General features: G+C 41.6%; 1 protein-coding gene across 4 annotated transcripts; it reads right to left on the bottom strand.

The window, feature by feature from the left end:
• Positions 1–2,908: 2,908 nt before the first annotated feature.
• OCIAD2 (OCIA domain containing 2) lies at positions 2,909–17,758 on the bottom strand. 4 transcript variants are annotated; one of them, XM_033060426.2, is made up of 8 exons: positions 17,645–17,758; positions 14,322–14,464; positions 11,764–11,854; positions 10,902–10,955; positions 9,064–9,111; positions 7,979–8,084; positions 6,700–6,787; positions 2,909–3,081 (listed from the first exon to the last, which is right to left on the bottom strand). In XM_033060426.2, exons 2-7 carry the CDS (start codon positions 14,379–14,381, stop codon positions 6,706–6,708), a joined length of 441 nt encoding a protein of 146 aa, XP_032916317.1. In that variant the 5' UTR covers positions 14,382–14,464; positions 17,645–17,758; the 3' UTR covers positions 2,909–3,081; positions 6,700–6,705. The 4 variants fall into 4 exon arrangements, with proteins under 4 accessions (XP_032916317.1, XP_032916316.1, XP_032916319.1 ...); XM_033060425.2 differs by having other exon boundaries at positions 14,322–14,461; XM_033060428.2 differs by lacking the exon at positions 17,645–17,758 and adding an exon at positions 15,083–15,239.
• Positions 17,759–22,811: the final 5,053 nt, after the last annotated feature.

Here is a 22,811-nt window from a genome sequence, read left to right as displayed (position 1 = left end):
GAGACTTACTAGGAAAAATACCCAAACAAGCCAAAAAAACCCTCCATAACCATACAATATACAAATGGCTTAGTATTTCAAGGATGTGGAACTACTGCAATACTGATGTCAGAAGCTGGATCCCTTTTTTACGTCCTCTCAAATGCATTTTTTGTGTGTGATGCCAAAAACAAGTTGAGTGAGTGGGACAGATTACCAGCAGCTCTTTCACTGGTAGAAATGGACATCAGGAATGGGCTGCTGCTCCCAAGTTAGCGTTGCTGCCACTCTGTATTTCCCACATGGCCTGGTCCAGCATCCTTCTATTGTAAATCCTGCCCCAGAACCTGCTCTCTTGTGACCAGCTCACTCCAGAGCTCTTCCCTCCTATTACCTGCTGTTGCATAGCATGCCCTATTCTCTCATTCTTCTCTATAAATGCAATAAAATAAGCCTCAAATCTTGTTTTTGATGGGGATTTATGAAAACCTGGATAGTGAGCTTTCATGTCCCTTTCATTCCAGTATTAGAAGAGAATTATAGAACAGCTGGCTTACCTAGAGTGCACCTAAGGATTTAAACAGGAATGTTTTCAACCTGCAATTGCTTTCCCTTCTAAAATGAATTTGTAAAATGAATGCCAACAGCTAATACAAAAGTCTGTAAAGATAAGCAGTCTATTGCAGTTGAGGTTAATGTCACTATAGCTTTCCTCTTGCACCCTTTTTCTAGCCATAATTAAATAAAGTACATAGAAGTATGTGGACTTCACTAAGCTGTGATATGCCTAAGCACACAGTTGAACTCCCTTGTCTCTGAGGAAGAAAACAAGTCCACTTTCCAGATACAAATGACTCACAGGAAGCTCTGTAAGTTCATTGGATTTTTTTAGCCTTTTCCTAACATCTTCTGCAAAAGGGGAACATACAACCTATTATCAGTGTAAGAAAACATTAAGAAAAGTTTAGTTTATGTTTGCAAGGTCAACTGTTTTTCCTCCTGGAGACCTCTTCCCCTCTTATTAAAGATGCAACTGATTACCTCAAAGCTTTTCCTATTTTTTTGATAGGTCACTCCTCAATTCAATGTATTCAACTTCTGCTCAATTAAAAGTAAATTCTTTAACCTGCTTGTATGGAATGCACAATAGTAATGGCCAATAAGGATTAGCTCATTAAACTGCACATAATTACTACAAAACAGCTGCTTTTAAAGACCTTCAAAAAACAATCTGCCCATTGGCTGTGCTCATTTTTCCTCTGATATACATAAATTTGGTGCTAATACATCTCAAGATTCACAAACTGCCTTTTCTCATACCTGTATCACAGTAACTCATGAACTTACATCCACACAAATACCTAATCAGCCTTTTGCAAAGTACGGAAACAAAGTTAGCAAAAAAGGAGACAAATTTTATACTTCAGTATATTTGTTACAGAAAAATAATCTAAAGTAAAAAATAACTAAAATTATATTTAAAGCGAAGTTCAGTAGCTAAATTGTAATCCCGAGAGGTAACACTGAGCACAAGAACAACCTCTGCCAAGTCCTCTGTCACACACATCACTCTCCTTGGTGTCACTTGGATGTAATAGCTTCCCTCAGGTAACCCAGGCACGATTAATCTTGGTGCAGCTCCCAGCTGTTACCTTGACAGCAGATGACAGATGAAGGAGAAGTAGCTCAGACATACCACCATGCAAGTTTTGGTGGCTATCACAGTACACCCATGACAATTACATGATTTTCACAAAGGAGGTGGCCTTCTCTGTGGTTGTGTAAGCCCCTCTCCCTGAAGTTCCTGTGGGAGGCTCTCCAAGGCTCAGCTGCCTGCACACAGCAGCAGCTGGGACACAGCACTGCTGTGTATCCCTGACCCCAATTGAAAGTGCTGGGGAAAAATACCATAGTAAAGTAAAAAGTGTAAAATTGAAGCCCCTGTTGAGACAGGGGTTCTTAGTAGCTCAAGAATTCAAGAGGCTAAACACCAAGTAGAAAAATATAAAATCTTATAGTAAAGAAAAGAGCAGGGAGGCTTGTCAGTCTAAACCTTCTCCTTCTGCCTGGTGGCTGCTTGGCTAGAAAAGGCTATCCAAGTGCTTTATCAGGGAGTTGAGTATTCAGTCTAATCACTTAATCAAATCCAGAATGTCTTGTGTGTTTACTAACCAATTAATAGTTACATTATACTTTGCCACACTATATATTTTGCTTGCAGAATTTCTTTGTGTGCAGATAAAAAGATGCCAAGCTAGTTCAAAAGAGGGGAACTAACCATAGGCACAGTATAAAAGCAAACAGAAAAAGCCCACAGAAGACAGTCTTCATTGACTAACAGTGAAGCCCAAACTTTTCAGTAGCTGTGCATTTCCTGTGAAAGCCATCACTGTGTTTGGGGGAAGTGCCTGCTTTTGATTTCCTGAGATATTTCATAGAAGATTGTGTGTCCAGCTGTTTGTAGAGAGCATGTGCCATCTAGGTTTGGGTTTTTTTCAGCATCTGGTGGCCTCAGATTTTGTGCAAGCATAAACTGTTCCAAAATATTGTGTGTTCTTGTTCATGAATGTACCACACACTTTTGGTATCCCTGGCAAAGCAGATCTTTGTGTAAAGCTGGCTTATGGGAAGCTGGTTCAGCACAGTAACTGCTGTCTGACAATACCCTGAATTTGGTACTCTTCAAGTACTCCATAACCAAGGGGTCAGCTCAGAGACTGAATAGCTGCTTCACTGTGCAAACCATTTAAACGTCCTCACACACTGTCCGTTTGACATGGACAAACATTCCAACATAATACTTACATAAAGCATTGCTAACATCTAAATACAATAGACAAATGTAATTTTTCAGCACTAAGAGCTAAATTGCACTGGAGAGAGGAAAAGAAATCAACATGCTGAAAAGAGAGGAGTGTATTTCAAAAAGTGAATTTCAAAAAACTGGTATTTAATACAAACAGAACTATGTAAAAATATGCAACTATTTCAAATAAGTCGATTTATACCAAAGAGATAGAATCACAAAATTATTATTTCTAGTCTTCAGGAAAGTGCCTTGAAAGAAAATGGTCCATAAGGTTTTTATCACGTTCACCACATCTGTAAATAGAATAAAAGGACTTGTTATTTATGTGAGTGCTACCTTGCTTTCACTGTGAAATATGGAGCTTCTTGGTGATTTTTCTGAGAACATTCCAGAATCCCTGAGGATAAAAGACATTACTTTGTACTCGTAAGCATGAATACAATTTTATCTGTGTGGTCCTCCTAGGTACTGCCAGAGCTTGCACCATATGCTTGGCATGCATAATAGCAAGATATGCTCAGCAGGGGGTCTGCATATTTTTAGAGTACAGCATGCTAAATTAAGGAGTTTTATTGAAACACAGAAGATGTTTAACAATACAGAAAACAACATAATGCTTACAGTACTTCTTTTCCTAAGTTTCTAAAACCTGCCCATCAAAATTGAGTTCTGGCAAATTCAAAATACCACACTGGCCCAAATATAATGGCTTTTCCATTACAGTATTTAGAACTTGAATGAAATACACTTACCTTACATTTGTTTTCAAACTAAGTTTCTGACTAAGCTTTCAAGCCCTTTTAACAGCCTAACAAGAAGAACTAAGCTGCTGGTAAAATGTGCAGCACTCAAGGTCTTTGATGAACATATGAGCTGAGGCAGGGAACAGGTTCTGCAGCAGATATTTCAGGACCCATTACAGGAAGAAAACAAGGAGAGGGGCCTACAGCGTCCTGTATTCTTCCCCTCAAAAACTGCAAGGCTCCTTTGTATTTGAGACAATTTGGAATTTATTTAAAGCTAATTGGTACTTGCACACGAGAATAAATACTGCCAACTCACAGAGGAAGACTGAAAAATACAATGAGTCTGGATTGAAGGTTCAGCAAGCTGCAGCTCTGAGAAACAGCAGAGGTACAGTAATTTCACGACCATAAGGCGCATGGGACTATAAGGCGCACTTTTTTTTTGCAGCGAAGATCCGTGCCATTCACAACAAAGTAACGAATTAGTAACGGAATCTCACATCGTGGAGTTTACTAGCATGTGCTCAAATTGGAAACATTTTGACAGATTAGTGTAGCCTTTAAACGCAGCCCCAAGTGCCCTCTCCATGGGCGGGCAGGCCCCGGCCCTCCCACCTGCCCCCGGCTGGTGAGGCGGGGCTCGGGGCAGGCGGCGGCTTGCAGCTGCCGCAGTTCGGGGCGGCCACGGCTCACACCTCGGGGTTGCTGCGGTTCAGGGGTGGCTCAGGGCGGCCCGCGGCTCAGGGCGGCGCAGCGCTGCCCGCTCCCTCTCTCCCTGTGTGGCTCCTGCTGGCTGGGGGCTGGGCAGTCCTGCCCCACCTCGCAGCTCGGCTCACGGCTCGCACTTTTTTTTTTGCAGCAAGGTGCTGCGCCGCATGCAACAAAGTAACAAATTACTGGCAGGTACTCAGTTTGCAAACATTTTTCACAGATTGGCGTGGCCTTTAAACGCAGCTCCAGGTACCCTCCCTGTGCCGCAGGCCCCGGCACTCTCGCCAGCCCCTGGAACCGGTTGGCACAGTTCGCAGCTCCTGGCTACCACCGCACAGCCGTGGGTCCCGGCTTCCCCTGCCCAGCGGCCGCAGTTGTTGCGGGCCCAGGCACTCCCACCCAGCGCTGGCTGGCGCAGCTCGGCTTGCGGCTCGGCCGCCACGGCCGCCGGCAGCTCCATCCCCCCTCACCTGGGCTGTGGCCGCCGTGGCCAGTGCCGCCACCACCCGGTGGCTTCTCATTCCCCCCGGGCCCGGGCCGAGGCCAGCGCCGCCTGGCAGCTCCTTCTTCTCCCCGCGCCCGGGCCACGGCTGGCACTGCCGCCACCCGGCGGCTTCTCGTTCCCCCTGCACCTGGTGCCGCCCGGCAGCTTCTCGTTCCCCCTGCTCCAGAGCCAGGGCCAGGGGCAGCTCCCTCCCTCCCCGCACAGCTCCTGCCGGCTGCGGCTGCCCACTCCCGCCCCCGCTTGCGACTCTGCGCTCCCGTGGCACCACCCCATCATTGCGGCTCACACTTCTGGGTTTGCGAATTTCGCTACTTTGTCCATTATACAAGGCGCACCGGACTATAAGGTGCACTCCCAGGTTCGGCGGAAGATTTCAGTCAAAAGGGTGTGCCTTATAGTCGTGAAATTACTGTAAATACCACAATAAATATTTGATTCCTCTACACAGGCAATTGCTGGTAAGTGACCATTCTCAATTAAATATGCTTTGGAGGTCTCTGTTTGAAATAAGTGAGCCTACATAAGCATTCATTTAAGACAAAATCTTCAAAAGCAGTTATTCAGCACAATATTGCAAGAGGTTAATTAATCTCATAGGTGCTAATGGATTTATTTATTCAGAGTTATCTAAGTCAGGTTCACTCTCTCCTTCATGCTGGCACTAGCAAGAAACCCTACAGAAAGTTTTGGGGAATTTTTTCCCCTGTCATCGTACCAAACTAGAACAGAGTGCTGATCTGGAGGGCCAGCTCACTTCACGATCTCTACAGCTGGCACAAGAGAAGCACTGCTTCTTTTGGCACAACCTTATTAGGTGACCCTAAGCCAAACTGCATTTTCTGCTAGTGGCTGAGCACTTGCAGCACTTGATATAAAATGCTGAACCAGTGGCAAAGCTGATTAAAATCAGGACTTTATTCTAATGGCTTCTTTAAGGACTCTGAAAACTCTTTTCAATCCTCACTGCCACAATGTATTGTTGCATAGAAAAAGTCCATCAAAATCTCTCTTCTGGGCAAGTAAATAGGTTCTAATAGGATATTCCTTCTTACAGACTGTCTGTGGGCATGCACTCTAGAGTAAGAAGGGGGACCATGACCAATATCCTTGTCTAAATTCCTACATAATATATTCTAGACTCAATCCAACAATTTCTGCATCAGACTTCTGTTCTTAGCTGTCTGTATAAGCTCCAATGGCAGGGTTTCAAACAGGCCCTCTGCTCTTCTCTCTTGCAGGCAGCCAAGCTATTTGCAAACACTTTCACACATTCTCCTGCCTGTGAGAAATGTAGGCCAGCTTACCACAAGCAGAAAGTGTGAAAGTATTCTTAAAAAACCCAGCTGCTGGCCTGTTTTTCATAGAGTGCAAGTCCTTTTAAACACTCCCCTAGCTTCTACCCTGTAAACCCTCCGTCTTTCATGGGTGAGAACACCACATGAGCCATGTCCCTGCCCCACAATCGCAGACTGCTCTTGCACCACTATTATGCTGCCCAACTAAGGCTCTAGCCAAATTGTAGTACTGAACACAAAAAACCCACACCCAGCTCTGTCTGCTTCTAGTTCTCAATATTTCAATGCATTCCTAAATATCAACATAACCTATAATTATTTGATTTTTAAGTAAAACAAGCTGGAAATTGAAAGTAGTTGTATTTGTTTTGATACAAGAAGTCGATCCAAATTAATTCCACTTAGGTCAATCAGCAATACTCAGCTACAGCTAAAGGAAAAATCCTTAGAGATGGGGAATTTAAAATTAGCATTCAAGTTATGTAATGTAAAAATTAAGAAACAAAAATTAATGAGAAATTACAGATACAGAATATTTCCTTGGATTTTGACCCATTATTAAAATTTGGTGATTTTCACTATATTGTTCAAAAGAATGCCATTCAACATGGAAAACAAAATTAATTAAGAAAAACAAATCATAAGATTGCCTACCTGGGACTAAGATGCTGAAGGACTTGAACCTTCTCTCTCATTCGATCCCAATTTTGCTTTACATTCTTTGCAAACATGATGACAATGCCTACAATATTGAAAGCAAACAAAACATTGAAGAATTTTGCTGGACTTCTTCTAATACAACCACATAGCATGATGGCAAAAGTTCTTGAAGAAGTAATGTCTTGCCGATATTCCCCAATTTTTGTAATATGGGATATAAACTGCATAATAGGACATCTAAAAGTCTCAGCCAATAAATGCCCACTAATTAGTATTAAGTACTCCCTCTAGCAATTGCCAAAATATAACAGGATTTTCTAAGTAGCAAAAGACAGTCCTTGCCATTGTACCTATAAGCAATCGAGCTAGCGGTAAGGTGTATAACATTTTTGTGTAATACCAAGTATATATTTTGTTGTATGGGGGAAGAATACAAGTAGAGACATAGATGAACAATGAAGAAGCTTCCCTTTATCAGGCATTTTTAAAAGCTCATGCTCGTCTGGAGGAAAGATGTGCAAAGACAAAGGAGAATGATTTTTTGCACAGGATTTTTGGAAATGTGTTTTGTGAGCAAACAGTTTATACCAGAAGCCATATTGAGAACGGAGAGCATAACAGGCAGCTGAAGGAGAAGCTGGGAAGGAAGCCAGAGTCTGATTTGATGTGAAGGAGGACTATGTGTGGAATTGAGAAAACAGTGACTAAAACATGGAGGTACCAGGTGACAGAAGTCCATTGGGATCTATTCTATGGTTAGAGGAGCAAGGCGGACAAAGCACCCTCTCAGTTTGCACTCTTCATGGTTTGGCACAACAGCATGAGGTTGGGCAAAGCCACAGAGGAGAGGGAGGCTGGAATATGGGTTGAGATTGACATTGTTGTTAAAATATGAGAACATTATTAAAAAATCTGTAGCATATTTGGGATGATGTATGTTCCAAAGGAAGCCTCAAAGGATCGAAGTGATAACATGGGCAATCTTAGCAGTATGATACTAGATGAAAAGACATAAGAGTAACTGTTGTCCCATCACATCTAAAAGTACAATAATTTCATTTAAATCACAGATATCCGAGTAACAGGTATTACAATGAGTTTAATTTGCATTTTCTGAAGAATGTGTATTAGTTTCTAATACTGCACTATATAGCCCAAGACTATGACTAGTACCTCAGAATCTAACCACAGAATTTAAATTCACAGTTTTGGTGCATATAATTTTTTAAATATTTTTTTCAATCTAAGCTTAGTAATTTAAAATAGCACAAACCTTTTTTGTTGTGGACCAAACGGTGCAATACCCGCTTTCTGAAACTTTTTTTGGCATTCTCCCATGTATGACATCTTTCCAATGGCATAACCCAAGACACCAGCAACTACAGAAACAGGTAACAAAACACTGTTAATACAACAGCTTACATCAGGAGTGTGCTATTGGCTCTGTTTTAATCATATAACAAATTGTATACCACATCTTCTCAGAACATGTCACAAACACAAGGTTAGACAGGGTTTGCAGGGGTGAATTAAATAATTACTGAAAGCTGAGAGAGAGCAACTGGTCCAAAATAATTGATACAGAAAAAGGATATAATATTCCTGCATACAGAAAAAGGATATAATATTTAGAGGAACAGATTATAGAACATAAAATTAATTCATTATGTCAGCACTAATTGTTCTTGCCTTTTTTGCACACCATGGTTTACTTCTAACGATCACACTTTTAACACCAACTTCTGTGGCCTTCTAAGAAGCCAGAAAATCAGTTTGCCATACTGTTGCACTGTGGTTTTCACTCACTAGAGTCAGAATAAAAGACTACTTCAATGCCTTTGATTTCCTGCTGAATTTCTGCTTAAGAAGGAATCAATTAAATTTCTTGTCATTTACGAGCCACCTCACAGTACTGAAGTTTCTGTGCTTCTATTTGTTTTCTTTATCAATCCATGGTTCTGAATTAGACAGTTGAGATCCATCAAACCAATACATGAAAAGGGCCATACTATTTTACATATTATAGTACTGTGACTTCTTCACAGTATAAGTTGTGCAATCTGCCAAGCATCAATGAGGCTGATAAAATTCATAAAACAAAAGTGGAGACTAGATTTTATACCAATTTGAGAGATTGCATTACATAAATGTAAGCTGCTACTTATATTTACATTAGAAGAATCTTGTTTCATACATTTATTTTTAAACACATCAGAAATCTGATTTCCTAATCTGCTGGGGTAACATATAAATTCCAAAAAAGAAGATTTTTGAAAGAAATTCAGAGAGGTGCATCTAAGGTCTGCATATTGCCTGTGAAGAACCTTTTCTTTCCTTTTAGAATTGGGTACAACTTACTTGCCATCTTGGGGTATGGACCAAATCTTGGGCTTGCTGAGAAAATGCCTACAATAAAAGGAAATAGAAAGCTTATTCACTTCTGGAACTCACCAACACTCAAAACCAGGACACTAATTTTCCTACTGCTTTTGCATTTCTTAAGGTGAGGATGGTATGAAGTCTACTAACTCAGGTTTTCAGTACATCTGAAATATACATAGTTCCACTAGTTCTTACTGCATATGTTTTGGGGCAGTCCTAGAGTCAGGAGAAAGAGAATCTGGACTTTGCAGGATTCAGTTCAGGCAGGAGTTCAGAGTGTAAACCAACATAAAAGCAGCACGTCTGCCACTGGTGACACCTGCAGCACTGCAGAGGAAGTGATGGTGGCTTATGTTTCAGCACAAACCAACCCTGCATATAAAAAGGCAAAATTAAATCACTTACACAGGGTCCAGCTCCTTGTGCTGTGATAAGTAGGATGAAATTGCTCTTTGGTAGCTTTCTGTGGCTATCAATTAAAACTGTACCACTGGTATCTAGCCTTCTCTACTGGAGAGGAAAGATCACACATTTTAGGCTTTAAGAGGAGAACATAGTGGGCTGAACAAGAAAAGCAAAAAATTAGCTTTTCCACCAAAATCCACATTCCCCCAGTTAATCATAGGAGGTGAAGCCAGTATTCCTTTGAGAACTATGTGTCTGGCAGAGAAATGCCATGCTGTGGAGGAGGGCTCCACACAGCAAGATTACCGTGGCAAAGGGAGGGGAAGTGAACACCGGTTGCACTGTTATATGCATTCAGACAGTAATAATGAGGCTCAGAAGCTCCAGAATGTTCTAGAGGCAGGGTACTGTGTGCAGCCATCAGAAGAAAGTATGTAGACAGAGAAGTATTCAGCCTGTAATAAGCATAAGGACCTTTGCCCACTGTGTTCTATGCGATTTCATACTGGGTCTCTCAGGGGAGGGAGGAACAAGAGTGTTGTTTGTTTATAATCACCCCCCCTCCAATTGTTGGCACACAGTAATGATTATTTAATAAGAGCATTTGTTATTTCACAGCTGATCAGAAACATCCAAGTACAAAACTGAGAAGAGCACCTGGTGCCAGAGGCTGGCATGTTAGCTACAGAGACAGTCCCAGTGCCCTTCCTATCACTGCTCACCCTTTCTCAAATGTGCAGTCCTTCTCTGACACACTCTTACTCCTTCCCACCCTGTTTCCCTACAATCTCAAGGTCAAGGATGGAATAGGGAACTCACATCAGCCTCTTGTCAAATAGCTTAGCAGACTTCAGGGTGCTCACTCTTTCCCCAAAACACCATACGTAGTCAAGACCCCCAGCAGGGAAACTGAAAGTGCCATGTGTAGAGAGCCAGGCTCATCCACCACATAAACAGAATACAATTTTCTTTTGTGTTAGCCTGCACATCATGAACCATCTCTACAGAAAGCTCTCTGTCTCCTCACTTTGGCAGTACTCCTTGTCCCTTTGCACCAAAGCTGTAGTCATATTGATACATGGTCACTGTAAGAACATTGCCAGCATTTGCAAATAAAACAACAGTTAGAGCTACAGTACCCAACTCGAACACCCCTGCTGGGTTGTACAATGCTCTGCCCTACAAGCTGTCCCAGTGAAGACTCTACTCAAAATATCTGTGATCATGGTGACAAAATCCAGCCACCTGTCTTTCGATCTGCAAATTTTCTTTTCAGTTCATGTTCTTGCAAAAGAATGACTGTGGCAATGCACACATAATAATCAAAGCACCATAGCAATTATGGTAATGAGTGAGAAGATAATGATCTTGAAAAACAGCACTTTAATGATGGCGTTTTTTAACATTACCTTTTGAGATCAGCCCCTGGGTGACAAGCATGCTCCCAAGAGATAACGGAAGAGCTGTGAAAATGAAAAGAAGAGTAGCTGGTATCAGCCAAATTTTGTAACCGATTTGGTAAATGCTCTCTTATATGTTAAATGTTTCTGTTTCTAAAGTTAAACACATTGTTTCTAAACATTAACTTTGCCTACTGTTTTAATCACCTACTACATCTGCTCATTCAGATTATGTTCTCTTCAGAGAAAAGTTGTCCTCACCAGTGCCAGATATCAGCTGTGCTGTAACATCTGGAGCTAATGCAATATATATATATTTATTAAATAATAGTTTCCACAATCTGAATATCTCTTCTAACTACTGCAACACTTGTAATGTCAGCAGCTCCAGTGAAATGCTGAAACCCTTTTCAATATTCTCCCTTCAGGAAATATGCAATTTAGATGCAAACTGAAAATGTGGAAGGAAAGGCACTAAATCACCAAGCACTGATCTTTTAGATGTCCTAACATATGAAGAATTTCACAAATCAAAGACACACAGCCACACTGCCTTCCATTCAAAGGCAAGGATAAGTATGTAACAAAGTAAAACATCCCTAAGGTGGTTGTAATAACGGACTTCAAGAATAGAACGAGCTCTGCAACTGCCAAAGTTCATATTAAACAAGACCTCAATCCAACCACCTTCACCTACAACAATTATGCAAATAATTCAATTAAACCTTCAAGAATACAAAGCTTAAATTGACAGAACTAACCTACAACAGTGTTACAACAAAAAAAAAACATTCTGCAGACAGTTTTGCATACATACATCAAGAAGTCATTCTGTGTGGTAAGTTGGTAAGAATGACTTTGGATCACTCACCTCTATACCAGAAACTTTCCTGTTTGCATTCTTTACGGATCCTGGCAACCTCTTTGTCTTGAATTTGGGAGATGGGACAAAATAGCATTGGCTGAAATCATAAACCTGGATTAGTTTACTGAATCTCACAGGAAGAAAAAACAACCAATTAAAAAAGATAAATTATTTAAAAAACAAATAAAAAAACTTCCAAGCAAAACTCCTGTTGTTAACAGTATGATGAAATCTTGATACCCCAATACAGAAACAGAAAGAACTACATAGGTTTTAAGTTTAAACCACCCATCTTGTTGGTCTTTACTTTTCTAAAACTGCTCAGCTGCTGCTTACCCCAGAAGTATATTGCTTTATATTTGCTAGTAATTTCATTCTCATGAGCTACATTATGTCTCTACAGAAAGAAATTACAGGAAATAAAGGCAGAGTGGCAGTTTTCAATACGTTCTTCTCCGTACAGAAGTCAATTGAAGTTCAACAAGAGCAGATTTTGCAAGTATTTAAAAGAGGGTCAACGTAAACCATGACAGACTCCCCAGTAGTAGAACTTTCTCTCTGAGCAATTTAAATATATCCCCATGGCATTAACTGAACTCAACCATACTGGCTTCACCCTAATACAAATCAGGCTTCCAACAGACTTCTTTCATGTAGCTCTTTTTTCACCCATGGTGTGAAGAAAAAGTGACACTATTCTCCCATGCATTCTACTATCCAAGGTACTGACATGTAGACGTAAAAAGATTATTTTTCTTTCTTTAAGAAAAGACTCAGTTTAGCATTTGAAGTGTCCTTACCAGACATATGAGAGAAATTGGTGTACTGGTTTTGACTTGACAAGAGTTTAATTTCTCCACAGTAACTGGTATGGTGCTAGGTTTTGGATTTATGACCAAATCAGTCTTCACAATACAGGGATTTAATTACTGCTGAGTAGATCTTACACAGAGTCAAGGCCTTTTGTGTTTCTCAGGCTGCCCCACCAGGAAATTGTCTGGGGGTGTAGAAAAATTTGGTAGGGGACACAGCTGGGACAGCTGAGCCCAGCTGATCCAAGGGATATTCCAATTCCATACCATGACATTGTGCTCAGCAAGGAAAACCAAGGGAAAGGAGTTGTCATTAAGTTAAAATTAACTGAAATTTAAACATTTTTCTATAAAAACACATCTTCAAACCTATGTATTCTTGAAAGAAAAACTAGACATCATAGAACAAGCAATGCCTTGGAAAAAAGAGCATATTCATCTACAACAGGATTCAATCTCCTTTTATGCCTGACTGATCCATGATTTTATAGTCATAGTAAGGAAAAGCATTTATTGGCCAGAGCCACACATTTCATATTATAGGTAATTAATATCTCAGCCCTTCTTCAAGCACTGCTCCCACAGAAGTTAATGGTGGTGCTGCCCAGGTGAACAATACAGAATTGGCTCCGCTCCAGATGATAAAGAATCACTTCAAACTGGTTTCAGAGCAAGGTCATAGCAAATACAGTAAAATACAAACAGGCTGACTGAAAGATAAGGAAATTTGTGAGCCCCAAGTGCACCAACAGGCTTTGCAACCTTTCTGCCTCCACACACACCCTGCCAGGTGTGTAGTTACTTGGGCTCAGAGTCAGCTCTAACATGCACAGTTATGTAACATTGAGTTAGCTGAGAAAACAGACAAGCTCAGAAACAGCAGCAAGAAGCGTTGCCCAGGGCCTCTGCCCTTCAGCTGGGGAGCTGTATACAAGCTCAGGCCCTTGCCTTAACTGTTTGTAGGTATATCATGGAGATTCATACCTTGCCTTGCTAAGCTCATCACCTGGTTTAGCATCAGACTTCCTGGCAATCACTGAACTGCTGACCCTGGTTAACAATACTGGATCTGCTCTCGTCCTCTTTTTGGATACTGTGGTTCTGTGCTCCCTGTACCTGAGGCCCCAGTCCCTGCCACCCTGCTGGAACTTGTGCCCCTTCCTTCTGAGGCCCAGTCCCTGCCACCCTGCTGGAACTTGTGCCCCTTCCTTCTGAGGCCCCAGTCCCTGCCACCCTGCTGGAACTTGTGCCCCTTCCTTCTGAGGCCCCAGCCCCTGCCACCCTGCTGGAACTTGTGCCCCTTCATTGCAGATCAGCCCAATATTGCTGCCCTCTGGTAGTGGCTGGTTAGCAAAAAGTCATACCACATTTAAATTCCTCGATTTCTCCATCAGAGAAGAATGTTCATCTTCTGTAGAGCTGTAGACCAGATTCTTGTGCCATATTGTTCCCTTCTCCCCTTCTGAACATGTGCATGCAGAGTTTGATGGGGGACAAGTTGTACTGGACCTGTATTCAGACACCACAGCTATGCCAGCTCATAACTCAGGGCATAAATCAGAGCCTTAAGATTCACAACTAGCTCTCTGAGCACAGTGAACCACGAAAAATAACACACTATCCTTTCCTCTCTTCATCTATATGCTTTAGCTAACAGACACCTACTTCTCTCTTCAATAAGAGCAACTGAGGCAAAATCCCAGTTATTCATTAGCAATAACATCAAAATATAAGGGAGAAAACCCAGCTTACCCATCCAGGTTGCTTTACTGGAGCTGTCTGACTTCCCTGTTGGACTGTTTCAGAAGACATTGTCTCTTTCCTTGTAGTCTGCTACTGCTCTTGTTCAGCAGAAACTGTGCTTGCTATTTTATGCTTGGCTGCTTCTCTTTCTGCTAGGTACAAAGGTAAAAAGTCAAGATATCATACTGATACTTGTAAGTCCAATATTCATCTAGAAGGAAAACAGGTTTGAACAGGTTGAAAGGAGTGTATTTTTTACAGTAGATAGCATCCAGTTACCTGATACAGTTTACAGCACAGTTTATCACTTATCAGCAACACAGAGTTGTGTGCAACTCAAACAGGTAAGTCAGGAACTACAATTAAATGCTGAATCATGACCTAGCACATTATGCTCAATCATAAAGAAATGAAAATATGAGCAAGTAATTGAAAACCTTTCTGATTTTTTAATGCATTGCAGGTCCAAGAAATAGCCTCTTTAGTGTACTGTCCAGAATTACTGCACTACTTCTATCCTCACTGCCATCATCTGAAACCTGGGCTCCATGGGACCCACCAGGCAAGCCTATCACAAACCACATATGTATCTCCAAAAAACCCAGTTCAGTTACAAACATCATCTAAAATATAACGCAAAAGAATAAATAGATTCCAAAGAGTTTTAGAGTTGCAGTCTTCTATGCTTGAGACCTGCACTGCTAGGCAAAAACAAAAAGAAAACTAGTTTATTTCTACAGTAATTCAAATATCTAAATTGTGATTTTTACCTTGCACTGTGCTGCATGGTCTGGCACTTTATTAATAGAGAGGGCACTTCTGCTTTTCCAAAAGTACCTTCTGAGAATGGTAGCACTGAGCAAGGCTAAAGTGACTGCGAAGGGCAGAGTCAAATAGAAAAGATATGCAACAATTTATTGACCTTAATGTTTTTGACATTCATAATATTATTGTATAAACCACTTCCTGCATTTATTTTGGGGTCAGTTACACAGCTATGAAGTTCAAGCAACGTCTGCTTCACATACACTACATATTCAGACAGCAAAGCTTTTTTAAGTAATAGAAGCAACACAACCTCCTCTCCCCTTGGTAAAAAAACTTAAAGCGTTGCATTCACACCAATCTGCACTTCATTCTCAGACACTTGCAAAAAAATTGCAATGATCACTGTGTTTTTGAAAAAACCTGAGTTTGAAAACCCATATGAGGAAAGCTCACAGCTCTACACCATCTTCCTCAATCTGAGAGCAATTTAGTTTTCCTCAGTCTCTTGTCACTTAATGCAAAAAAAGGACATGAAATAGGAGAAAGACATACAAAACTTTAAAGAGGTTTGTGTCAGTCAAAAATGAATCGAATTTCCTTATTCTTATCTGCTTTCTTATTCTTACCTACTCACAAAGCCTACTTGTGCAGGCAGCTGCATAAAAATAATCACTGGAAATGGTTTCTAACTGCTGCAATAGATTTAAAGTGCTTGTCTTTTTCATGATGATAAAACAGCTGAGTCACAAGAGGAAAATAAATAAAAATTAAATGAAGGAAAAAGAATGGGTATAAATTAAGAACATAAAGATTTGCAGTTTGTCACTGACCTCCTATATTGTCCTAAGTACATGTTTCTCCTGAATTATAAGTTATTCAGCTATGCTACTGCTTCAACATAATGAAGAACCCAAAAAATATTTAGCCCTTTAAGCAGCCTCATGGTACATCTCCCACAGGGGATGAAAGCTGAAAGCTACACTGGTAAGAATGAAACAAAGGGACAGAGTTGATGTCATCAAAATATTATGTAACTGAATTATTAATATTCCTACCTAGCAGACATGCTGTCTCCTATGGGAGGAATGTAAAAGTGTTCCAATATTTTAAGGCCCCGTGTCTTGGAAAGACAACTGTCATCCCAAAAAATAACTTTATTTCCATTTGCTTACTGGAGAAACGTAACTTTCTCGTAATTTTCTGTAATATTCATGTCTGTTTTCTCAACCTTACATGTAATTCTTAGTGTAACAATTAAGTGCATATTCTGGGAAGAATTCCCCAATTATATTATTCTGTTTGAATAAAATACCTATATAATGCAAGATTAAACCAATGTGGCTTGCAAGGATCAAATATTCAAAAAACTTATTTGTCTTCTAAAAGAAAGGTCATGGATAATTTATTAATTTACAGAAGAAAATTCTAATATTAGGCTACTGAAAAAATGTCACAGTTTGAATACCTCCAATGGGATGATAAAGAAACAGTATGCAAGAAGATAGCTAAGTTTTTCAAATATGAGAATTGTCAACTTCATAAACTGTGTTTTCAATAAAAAGCCTCCTTCTGAATAGGAATGGTAACCCCATAACTTCTAGGACTACCTCGGGGAAGAAAGGGGTAGCCAAAATTGCATGTATTAACTGGTCCATGCTGCGGGCTTTGGTGCCCAGGGCAGGCACCACTCATCAAAGATTTCAGAGGCACTTCACAGATGTTTCACACCTGTCTGAAGTGGCTCTTTGTTTTAAACTCAGGCTCTTGCTTCAAAGGTGAGTTTACAGAGTTTACAGAGTAGCTGCAGTAGGTCCCCACCAACAACCTGACAGCAGTACGGGGCAGGGGAATGCCCCCTGCTTGCTCAACCCTGCAGCAGCTGATCAGTGCCCCCACCCAGGGCAGTGCACGGCCAGCACAGAGTATTGCTTTCACAGTATCACAGAACCAATTAGGCTGAAAAAGGCCTCTAAGATCATCGAGTCCAACCTATGACGGAACATCATCTTGTCAACTAAGCAATAAGTTGAACCTTGGTAAGAACCATGGCACTGTCACGTCCACTCCACCACCTCCCTCCTGAGCAGTCCATTCCAATGTCTAATCACCCTTCGCGTGAAGAAATTCTTCCTGGTGCTCAACCTGAACCTCCTCTGGCACAGCTGGAGGCTGTGTCCTCTTGTCCTGTCACTAGTCGTCTGGAAGAAGAGACCAATCCTGACATGGTGAGGTGGTTGTAGAAGGCAATAAAGGGGTCTCCGAGCCCCCTTTTCTCTAGGCTAAACACCCGCAGCTCCCTCAGCCGCTCCGAAGAGGATTTATACTCCAGACCCTCGAGCTGCTCCGTAGCCCTCTCTGGACACGCTCAGTCACCTCAGTGTGCTTCCTGACCTGACGGGCGGCGGCCCCGCCGGGCTGCGGCAGCACACGCCCCGGGCCGGCTGCCGAGAGCCGCGCCCCGACCCTCGCCTTCCCCCGCCGTGACGCCGGAGAAATCCGGCCCCGCGGAGCCCCTTGGCGCGGACAGGAGGAGTCTGACACTCACAGGCCCCAGCCGCACTTACCTTCCGTGGGCCACCGGAGGAAACGAAATGGGTTGGGCTGACCCGGCTGGCCCCGGAAGCCCACGCGAGCCCGCGTGCCGGGCTGAGCCGCGCTGTGAGGGGGGGCCGGTCCCCGGCCTGCCGAGCTCCACCGCCACCTCCTGGCCTTGCCGGGCTCCACCGCCACCTCCTGGCCTTGCCGGGCTCCACCGCCACCTCCTGGCCTTGCCGGGCTCCACCGCCACCTCCTGGCCTTGCCGGGCTCAGGGACACCGGGGCCCGCAGTGCCCGCCCGGCTCCCCTCATGCCCCGGTTCCTCCCTCCTACGAGGATCATACGAGCGTTTCTCGCCTCCCGGTGGGCTGCTCCGGTAGAACACCGAGCGCGTCAAGAAAATTCTGCCTTCTCGGATTTCCCCACTGAAATTCAGAACGTTCTTTTAGCAAGGGTATGTGCTAATGAAGGCAACAGAATCACAGAATCCTTAGGATTGGAAGGGCCTTCTGGAGGTCATCTGGTCCAACCCTTCTGCCAAGGCAGGGTCACCTGGAGCAGGTGGCACAGGAACTCGTCCTGTGGGTTTGGAACGTCTGGACAAAGGGAGATTCCATGAGCTCCCTGGGCGGCCTGTTCAGTGCTATGCCACCCTCGATGGAAAGATCTGCCTCAAGTTGATGTGGAACTTCTTGTGTTTTAATTTATGGCCACTGCTCCTCGTCCTGTCGCTGGGCACCACTAAAAAGGGTCTGACACCACCTTTGAGATATTTATATGCATTGATGAGACCCCCTCCCAGTCTTCTCTTTTCTAGACTGAACAGGCCCAGCTCCTGCAGTCTCTACTCAAGAGAGATGCTCCAGACCCCCATCATCTTTGTGGTCTCCACTGGACCCTCTCCAGTAACTTCTTATCTTTCTTGCAGTGAGGAGCCCAGCATACAACATACGGAGTCTGTCCTATGAATTGAAAATATTTTTTTCTGGAAATGAAATCTTGTTCTATAAAAAAGAAACAACAATTCTACTTTGACCATTTTGGAATGAAAAGCATTGCTTGTCTGCTTTAATTTTAATACTGTGATGCTTATGTAAGTAAATAGATAAATTTTAATATTAACAAGAATTAAACAAGTAAGAAAGACACTTTCATCAAGCAAAAATAATTTTGCAAGAAAAGTTACCCTGAAAATGTCAGTTGGGTGTGGGAGGGGTTGCTCTGGGAATATTGAAAAAAATGGTTCCACTTTCTCTGAAATGAAAAATGCAATGCCTTTTTTTAGGAATAAGTTTTTGAAACAAAAAAATAAAAACATTAATTTTATTTTGCATTTTATTTTAATGCTTTGTTTTTTTCACAGCAAGACATAATAGTTTCCAGTAGAGTATCCGAAGTGGTAATATGACACTCCAGTGCTTATTGTGAAATGAATAGCCTGTGAGATCACCATTAAACTTCCTCCATTTGCATGACCGTGGCATCTCAGTTTCATAAGAAACCTAAATCATAGTTAATTTTCTTAAGTCCAAAAGAAGCTTTCAGCTTCCATGAGTTTTGGCTGCTTGAAGCCCCTTTCACCAGACTATTCTCCTACTCTTGTTTGCAAAACCAGAGGATCAGACTTTGCTGCTGCAAAATGTTCTTTTCACATGGATGCTGGGCAAGAGCGTTGTCCTAAAACAAGTCTTGAAAATGTATCTAATACCTCCTGACATCTAATAGATATTATTGAAAACATAGATTAAAACTAATAGATACTGACTACATGATGTTCTGAAAAATAAAATACACAAGAGAATCCCATGTGGGAATGAGTACTTAATAACCAATAACTTCCTAACTGGTCCAGCTAAAACTGAACATAAAATGAAAGAGCACTGGAATGACAATTTTCTCATGGTGCATATGTGTGTCTGGGGTAGTGATTGTCTAGAGATAGAATTGTTTGGATCCTTGCACCTATCTGTGCAAAAGTGCCTATTAAAAATCAGTTTAAGCTTCTTTTTTTAATTGTAACTTTGAATGTAAAGTTGTTTGTCACAGTTGAATATGTTCTTCAAACATTCTATCTTTCCAAGATTTACCTGAAAGTTCTTCAGAGTTATAAAAATGAAGAGAAGGTAATAGACAGAAACCAGTAAATGTTAGTGATTTGGAAGAGTAAACACAAAGCAAAAGAAATTCTTACGACTCCCAGAACAAAACCAACTTTACACATCAAAGAAGAAAAAAAACCAAGTGAAACCAAAAATAAAACAACCAATATGGAATTGAATGTTTGGCTGAGGAATTATCTGTTGTCAGAGTGGAAGGAGATCAAGGACTGAGATCTCACAAACTCAGGGGAGGTTTACAGGCTCTGGCTGCTTGACTGAAGAACCTCTTAGAAAATACTGAAGGGTTGCCAGGATCCTGAGGTTCACCACATTCACCAAAGCAAAGCAAAGCCTTTCTGGTGCGCATATTTAACAGAAACACACCGCACTGTGTATACAGTGCGTGCCAGAAGGAGGAACTATTACCAAGGAGGAACTATTACCACATACAATAAACATGGTTTATTTGTCTGTTACAAAATCAAACCCTGTTAATTGCTTAAAAATTCCCTGAGAAACAAAGTTCCACCCCCTTGCTTTGTAACCATAACAGAGCGTGGAAAACGAAGTAAGAATTACATGACAGGGCATTGTTCTCACGCTGATGGGAGCAGGAGTTAAGGGTGAATGAAAAGACATGAAAAGTCACAGCAGGAAACAGCCAACCTACTCCTGAGTAAAACATTAAACTGTCCTCACTACTTGCAAGGAATCATGTAAGTTTTCTTTGTCTTGGCTGATTCTTGGATTCTATTTTATACTTGGTCTGGGTCGTCTTTTTGAAGTGAATGGTTGTTAGTTATGAAATGTTCAAGATACAGGATTTCCTCTTCTCATTGTGAAGAACCCAGTAAACTGCTTGCAGAGACCTGCATGTGTTTGTGTTCTCACTGAGACAGGTGCCTAACTAAACTCACACACTACTGCTTTTTGCCAGAGCTGCAGTTTTAATCCTAATCTGTGCTCTAACTTGCATGTTTTCCCCCCCATTTCTCTGGCACTTTCTTCTGCTTCTTCATCATGCTCATCTCAGGCAATATGCAAGGACAAGTTCTCACAGGGGTCTGAAAGTTCTTTTAAATGCCATGTGTTTACTTGGGTTTCAGAAGATGCTTGTATTACAGTTTGAACCCAAATAAAGCTTTTTTTTTTTTTTTTCAATCACTAGCTTTAGAAAAGTTTGCCCCTGTCAACCAATGCAAATATGGGGCTGTTAAATTCAGGTAACTTTTTATGTCTGCCTTAGAGTAGGGGTGTCTTAAATATTTTCTAGAATTAAAATGTTTCTTCTGTGAGTGGAAGCTCTTACTGTAGTGTTTTCTTGACTTTACTGATTTGACATAATTGAATTCCTATAAAGATCAAATGTTTTTGCTTTATGTTTTTGTCAAGTATACCTGTGGCACTCCAGGAATAAAAAAAATATAGTGAAAGGAATTGCTATATATATATATGTGTAACTAACCATTGACTTTTGTATTTAAGACATTACACCTGAAAACTCTCTCCTCTTTTGCTCTGATGCTCATATCATATCAGCCTTATGGAGAGCGCTAGAATGTAACTTTGTGATATTCGAAGCCAAACTTAATAGTTACTAAGAATCTCAGAGAGAGCACCAAGAATACAATGGCTAAATTTTTCAGGATTTGCATTATTTTCATTGCATTATGAATTTAATGGAAGCCACACAAGCATATCAGGTTCACAATTCCAGGCTTGTCTAGTTTTACTGGAACTCCACCTCTGAACCATGAAGCAAGATACTGTAATTACAAAAAGTGTTGCAAAATTTTTTCAAATATTTATTGGCTGAATACATGCTGTGAGCCTCATGCTCCAGCTATGCAGCTCCAAAAGCAGCCATGTTCTGGATTTATTCTGGCTAAAGATCTCATCTTCCATTTGCATCACACCACAGCAAGATGAAATGGTGTCATCCCTTACATAATCCTGATATCCAGTGATAAGTGAGCTTATTCTGGTATGACTTTTCTTTAATGAAGAAAAAGAAAGATACCTTTAAAGACTTAACTTGGAGAAAACAGAGAAGCTCATTATGAGTCTCATTCTTTCTTCCCTAGAGAGGTCAACTTTTCCATCCACATACTTTCATTCTTTTGTGGACATTTAAAACACATTTTCGATTAGCAGCCAAAATTCAAGAGTTTTTGTAATAGCCAAACTCCATCATACTGCAGTGTGAATGAATTGCTTGATTTTGAGACTTCTAGGGCAAAATTTAGTTTAGTACCATGTCCTCTCAATAGACCAGACTTTATTGCTGATAATAGGTCATATAGATGTTAGGTGTTTATAGTTTACTCCTATGGATTTAGAGTTTCACACACCAGGGAAAGAAAATGGGGTTTATTTAGAACGGACAGTAGTTTAACACAAATGAGAAGATACAGATGTCAGTTCTATAGGATACTGTATGAAGATTAATAAAAAATAAGATGATTATGTATTCCAACAGCAAAAGGACTTCTTAGTTCTTAGCTTATATTTAAAATTTTCCTTTTTGAGCCCCCCAGAAAAATTCTAAAATTGACATTTTGCTTATGTAATTTTTTGCCAGAACTTGGCAGCTATGATCACGGCTGGGTCGATTTAACACATGATTTCTTCTAAAATTAACAAACGTAGTTACTCAGGAATCTCAGCAAACGAAATGCTTCTTTTGGTGCTTTTTTAAGACAGCATTACTTATCAGAAGTCCTTACTCTGCTGTAAAACAACACGCGTTTCACAAAGGTAAGCACAGTACTAATTCGGACATCCCGAATCCCGCGCAGTCAAGCATCTGTTTGTACAAGCTGCCCGGTGGGTTAGCTCCTCTTTTCCCCGCCAGTTTGTGCTGTGACGACCCTTGGCTTTTATTTTTCTTGCTCAGGGGACAGACGCTGCTTTGCTGACACATGAGCGGCGGGGCGAGGTCTGGTGGCCGCTCGGCGCGGCGGGGCTGTGCAGAAGGCGCAGGGCGCGGTACGCGCCGCCCGCCCCCGCCGCGGACGGGGCTCCGTGAGGCGGGACGGGGCTCCGTGAGGCGGGACGGGCCGCGCCCTCACCTGCATTCGGGACTCGGCTCCCGA

Source organism: Catharus ustulatus, chromosome 5 (genome assembly GCF_009819885.2).
Source record: "Catharus ustulatus isolate bCatUst1 chromosome 5, bCatUst1.pri.v2, whole genome shotgun sequence".
NCBI classification, from domain to species: Eukaryota; Metazoa; Chordata; class Aves; order Passeriformes; family Turdidae; genus Catharus; species Catharus ustulatus.
This window is presented reverse-complemented; position numbering and strand designations above follow the sequence as displayed.

Excerpts from the sequence above, each read along its gene's own strand:
- OCIAD2 (XM_033060426.2), bottom strand. The coding sequence starts at position 14,381 with ATGTCTTCTGAAACAGTCCAACAGGGAAGTCAGACAGCTCCAGTAAAG. Across the intron at positions 8,085-9,063 it reads TCCATACCCCAAGATGGCAA|TTGCTGGTGTCTTGGGTTAT; the intron begins GTAAGTTGTACC and ends CTGTTTCTGTAG. Across the intron at positions 6,788-7,978 it reads TTTGGTCCACAACAAAAAAG|GCATTGTCATCATGTTTGCA; the intron begins GTTTGTGCTATT and ends TCAATATTGTAG.